We start from the raw sequence: 6,000 nt of genomic DNA, 5'->3' as shown, positions 1-6,000 counted from the left end.
TGATGGAAAGATATCAGGTAGGAAACAAATCAGCAGGAATGAATGAGTTCCTGATAACTGATCTGACTGAACGCTGGAAGTGAACCAGCAGAAACCTGCAGGTTTACTTTTTTTGTTCTCACTCCAAAGCTGGGCTCGAATAAAATATTTCAGTCAAGATTTTTGTCCACATTCTCCGAAATCAAAAAGCTTCATCGTCACCAGAATCTTTCTGAAAAAGTCACAGAAAGCTGAGACATGACAGGAAAAGAGATTTTTTTCCAGCTACCACAGATTCTGTGGCTTTCCCCTTTGACTCCACCTGTACTTTCTACCCAAAACCAAAGAAGAAGAATATCACAGCCTGAAACTCAAAGACAATGAATCACTCCAGCTTCTTATGATCAAACAAACGCCTCTCATTTGTTCCAGAAAGTGAGCGGCTCAGGCTCTGACTCGCTCCGACCACAGAAGCAGCTCGAGGCTTTCTAACCCACTTTCTGCCTCTCAGATTCTCACTTTCACGCCTCTGGTTTTTTAATCTGTCCAGGTCCCAGAATCCCCTTCAGTCCTGAGACCTCTGTGAGAAATAAACACTTCAGGGTTCGCCGCAGTTCGCTGCAGCTACTCGCTGTAGTTTAATTTAACAATAACTTCCTTGTTTTCACTCATTGCACAAATTCCCCTCAAAGAAATGAGAGGTAAGAGTCAAAGCTTCGCTGGATTGACGTCAGATTGACAAAAAGTCCAATTACATCACAGACAGAACAGGAAGTTCACCTCTCAGAAGGAAACTGGCTGAAACTCGTCTAATTGAAGCTTTTATTTCCTCAGTAGCAGCTGAAATATTCATTTTCTGACTGTTTTTCAGTTTTTAATTGCTTCAACTTCTCAGTTTTAATGGAACATAAAGTGGCTCCCCCAGAAAAAAATTATAGGTTTACAGATTCAAAAGTGTTTTATAAATCCCAGCGAGAAATTAAAGCTATTTAAGGGTTTTCAAAGAGTAAATTAAAGTAAGTGAAAATAGCAAATATTGATGAATGATAAATTATCCCAGAAGTTATTGCGATAAACCACAATATTGTTGTTTTGAGGCCATTTTAAAGAAATATAACACAATCTTAAAGATCAATAAGCTTAAAATTCTAATGAACGTTCAACACTTGGACTGGAAGATAATTTAAATAAACAAAACAACAGTTAAAATGAACAATGAGTCTGTAAACTAAATGGTCCTTAAGGGCCAACAGCAGCTTCTGGATGCCTTTCTCAGACACAAACAGGATTCTCTGGGGCCAGGAGCATTTCAAGCATTTTTCAAGAGGGGCTCATGGACCCTACAGCCCCCCTCTTTGGGGCGCCACTGAAAAATGACCTTCTTTCTAATTCCTAGTTTTCTCTCCTTTCTAAATGTCAGAATCTCTTCAGTTCTGGTCTGCTTGTGGACCAGAACATCTCTGGTGTTTTACAAATCAAACATGTGATTCACCGAACACGTGACTCCCGGGTTACAGGCACCGTGAACCGTTACTCACCCACAGTCGGGCGCAGGGCACCATCTGCAGTCCGGGTCGGAGGCGAGGCAGCGGCGCAGCAGGAACTCCTCGTACTTGTCCAGCAGCGCGGCGTCGTCCAGGATGTCGGCCACCTGCCGCGGGGCCAGCCTCTCGGCGCACTCGGGGCAGCTGAGCTGCACCCGGCTCTCCGTGATCTCGATGCGCAGATACTGGCGCAGGCAGCAGAGGCAGGAGCGGTGGCTGCAGCCCAGCAGCTCGGGCAGCTGCTCTGCGGGCTGACGCACCAGGCACAGCGGGCACTCCAGGAGGTTGGGTTCTCCGGCGCCGGCCAGGGACGGCTGGCTGGAGGACAGGGGCTTGGAGGGGCTGCTGCAGGCCGCGTCCTTGCTGTTTGCGGCGGTGGTGGCGGAGGCTGCGGTGGGCGTTGAACTCAAGGCGGCAGGCAGCTGCTGCTGCTGCTGTGCGTGGTGATGAGGAGCTAACGGAGCGGCCGCGCCTCCTTTGGGGGCCCGTCCGCTCCGGGGGCCCCGCTTGCTGTGGAAGAGGCTGTGGAAGGAGATGCGGCCCTGGCGTTTCCCGGCTGCTCGGCACTTTGGGTTGGGAACGCCGCTGACCGATGAGTGAGGCGACTCGGAGCCCTTTTCTGAGCCCATTTTCCTTTTTGTTCCTCCTTGAAATTCCAACGAGGGGAAACGAGCTGCGGTTTGTTTCCTCGTAAAAGCAAACAAACAGTTTTTCAAGGTCTTGGCTCAGACTCTTCACAAACCTCTTGCTTTCATGAAGAAACAAACATCATCAGGAAAGGGCAGAGGCAGATAAACACAAATCGAAAGGAGTGACGCAAGTAAGCAGGAAAAAGAAAAAAATCCCCCTGAGGTCCCAGTTTGTCCGGATGAAGTTTCACAAAGACAAAAGAGAGAAGAAAGGAGTTTTCCTCCTGACGGAGTGAAACTGTTTCACTGATCAACTCCTACAAAAACACAGAAAAGAATAAAACGTCCAAATCCACAGCCTGGTTGTTGTAACTCCTCTGGTTTGGATTCTTCTGGTCCAGAAAGTCCGGAGCGACTGATCCTCTGCTGCTCCTGTTGCTGAATGCCGGCGACTCTGAAAGCTCCTGTCTGTCGGCAGAAAGAAGGCAGGAAGTGAACACAAAGAGCATGCTCAGTATGACACACAGCGCTCCTCCCCTCCTCCTCTCGGCTCCTCCCCTCCCTTCCTTTCCTTCTCCCCTTCTCTCCCTCCCTCCTCCTCTCCTCTCCTCCCTCCTCTCCCTCTCCTTCTCTCTCTCCTCCTCCCCTCCTCTCTCCTCTCTCTCCTCCCTCCTCTCCCTCCCCCCCTCCTCTCCTCCTTCCCCCCCCCTCTCCTCTCAGTTCCTCCCTCTCCTCTCCTCTCCTCCTCCTCTCCTCTCCTTTCCTCCTCCCTCCTCTCCTCCTCTCCTCCTCCTCTCTCCTCCTCTCAGTTCCTCCCCTCCTCCTCCTCCTCTCCTCTCCTTTCCTCCTCTCCTCCTCTCACTCCAGGTTTTTCTCTCCGGTGCATCTTTAGCGATGCTTTTTGCTCTGGTCGCCTTCAAACACACGAAGGTCAGATGGAAGAAATTCTGTGTTAAAAGCTCAGATTCAACGCATGACATCATCCGCGTCTCCACCCAGTCACGTCTGTGTTAACACCAGTCTCCTTCTCTACAGCATGCTGAGCGCCACAAGCTCCTCTCCCACTTCACACTGCGCTGATGCTGCCGTCCCCATGGCCACGCTCACTGCAAGCAATGAACCAGCGACTTGAATCTGAATAAGAGACCCAACCTGCGGTAAACCGGTTAATAGAGTCAAATGTAGGTTTGCAACAGATTCAACAAGCAAACAATGCGAAAAGAAACATAGAAATGTAGATTTCTAAAACACTCACATAGAAATATGGAGGACTGTAATTACCAGAAAACAAAAAATAAATAAATGTTTTACTAATATACCTTATATATGTACACATACACCATCAAAATATGTGCAGATTTTACATTTGCTATTAAGTAAACAAGTACAAAACACTCATAAATATCTGCATTTAGAAGTATGGGGGCCTGGGATTGCCAAAAGTCAAATATGAATTTGAATTTAGAAATGAATGAATTACCCTAAAAACATTGAAGCAATATTGACTTTCACTCTTAAATTTCCCATAAATGTTGGAAAAAATAAAATAAATCAGCATTTAGAAGTATGGGGGACTTAGACTGCCAGAAATCTAATTAGTTTCACTGAAATCTAAATTTGAGTGTGGACATAATTCAAAAACAGTAAAAAAAATGCAGAAAAATTATTGTTAAAAATATGTTACTAGTATAACATAACAATCGTGAGTCAAGCTAGCTATGACTAGCTTATCTTGAAGTCAGAATAATGGCAAAATATCAGTGAGTGATGTGACTTTCAGTTTATTGAATAAAAAAATCATTTATATCATAAAAACAAAAATGATCAGTTATGTTTCTTGGCAAATAAACAAAGTTATGTTTACTTTGACCTTTGAACCCTAATTAACTGACAGGTGAGATTATTCGCCTAGTGTTATATAAATAACCATTATATTTTGATATTTCTTGCATTTTGGCAGTGTCAGTCCTCCATAGTGAAACACCTAATTACTATCTAACATATGGAAATACCAAGTCTCACTTCTAAAAATGCACAAACCAAATTAAAACAAAAATAAAATTTACAGCCCTACACATAAAACAAACATTTCCAAGAACACGCCCTCCCTATATATTCATATATAACTATATGTAAACCAAACATACATGGACTCATAAAGTTTCACAAAAATTCCCCAAAAACAAACATAATGCACTAAAAAAGCTCCAAATACACAAAAATTCAACTGAATATAAATAACACTTAACACGTTACACACCATTACACACACACACACACACACACACACACACACACACACACACACACACACACACACACACACACACGGTTGTAAAAGAAGACTCGCAAGTGAAAAGTAATAATTACTTTAACAAAAAACACACATGCTAATTATGTTCTCACTGCAATTACAGACTGTGTAAGTGCTTCTATTCTGGAACGCAGGCCTGCAGCAGCAGCTCTGGTCAAACGTGTCTTTCTTTGGATCTCCAAATTTAAAATGAAAAAGTAACTCACTTTGGGTGCTATGCTGCTGGAAATATTTCTGCTAAATTAGTTTTGACAGGTCCCTGCAGCCTGTGTTTGACATCTGTGTAACATCTAATCAAGATTAAAAGGAAATCTTGAAGACGTCAGATCCAGTCAGAGGAGACAGAGCAGATGCTCAGAGGAGTTTAAAGATATTTTCCTAATAATTCAGATATGATAAAGTAGGAACATGTGACTAAGGCCTTGTACAAACACAGTCATGTCTTTATAAAAACAAATATTTCTGCCACACCGTTTAAAAAAGACAAGTTTTTGACAAGATCTGTGATATAAAGCAAAAAACCCCTAATAACTTCAAATAAAGCGCAAGAGTAAAGAAAGGATGTAAGGAACTTTTTTTTTGTTTACGCTGCAGGGAAAACTCTCACTGCATGAAACTACTCCGCACAAGCATGAACCCCGATCATACAAATCCAGTTTTACACTTGATTATTGTTACTTTTCAAACAATATCTGCCTTAAATAAACTGATTTAAATGAGTTTTAGTTGTTATCAGAACCCTACAAGAGGTGTGCACGTTTTTGTTGCTACAGAAAATAAAATCCAAACACAACTGAATAATAAAAAAGACAAACATTCTCACTGAGTAGTGCAGATGTTTTCTGGTTTTCCCTCTGCAAACACGAACCAAGCCTCCGTGATTCACTAAATGTCCACAAATCTGATTACAGCCGCTGGTCTGCAGGCCGCTCTCTCTCTCTCTCTCTCTCTCTCTCTCTCTCTCTCTCTCTCTCTCTCTCTCACAAACACAGGCAGAGTAATGCTGACCCAGTAAACGTCAGACCAGTCGTGTGATCACAATGTCTGCGTCCGAGTGGGGAGCGTGAGGAGGGGGATTCATGGCCGTGACGCACAGAGAAACACAGATAAGCCGAACCGACCTGGAGCAGCTGACAGGCTGAGCTGAGAGTCTGATCCAGTTTCCAGGTCAGGCAGAGCAGATATCACAAGAGAACCGAAAATATTACAAACATCCGCTTTTACAGTTAACCAGAAACCAACTTTTTTCAATCTTCATTTCATATTTCTATTAAGTTTCAGAGCAAATTGATGTAAGAGTTTACTCCGCGCCCTCTGGTGGCCACATAATGAACAGCAATAAACAGGAACGTATGAAACAGATTTGACAGATATGAAGAGTTATTGATCAATAATTTACGATGTAACCAACCTTCCAGGTCTGTGATGACGCACCAGAATAACCAGGTGGATTAAGACGCGTTTCAACATGTCTGAAACATGCATTTCCAGATTAAGAAGCTTTTTCTAGAAAAACATATCAAAACTACAAGTA

The 6,000-nt window shown here is 43.5% G+C and overlaps 1 protein-coding gene across 1 annotated transcript in view; it reads right to left on the bottom strand.

Annotated features, from left to right (window-relative positions):
- The window catches only part of rnf19b (ring finger protein 19B), a 34,343-nt gene that overhangs the window by 17,876 nt on the left and 10,467 nt on the right, over window positions 1-6,000 (bottom strand). Inside the window, exon 2 of the mRNA XM_055055180.1 lies at window positions 1,518-2,620. Within this exon, the coding sequence (XP_054911155.1) occupies window positions 1,518-2,152 (635 nt within the window). The 5' untranslated portion in view covers window positions 2,153-2,620. The remainder of the gene's footprint in view (window positions 1-1,517; window positions 2,621-6,000) is intronic.

Source organism: Poeciliopsis prolifica, unplaced genomic scaffold (genome assembly GCF_027474105.1).
Source record: "Poeciliopsis prolifica strain line A6 unplaced genomic scaffold, Auburn_PproV2 SCAFFOLD041, whole genome shotgun sequence".
NCBI classification, from domain to species: Eukaryota; Metazoa; Chordata; class Actinopteri; order Cyprinodontiformes; family Poeciliidae; genus Poeciliopsis; species Poeciliopsis prolifica.
Note: the sequence above shows the minus strand (reverse complement) of the source record. Positions and strands in the feature narration are given on the sequence as shown.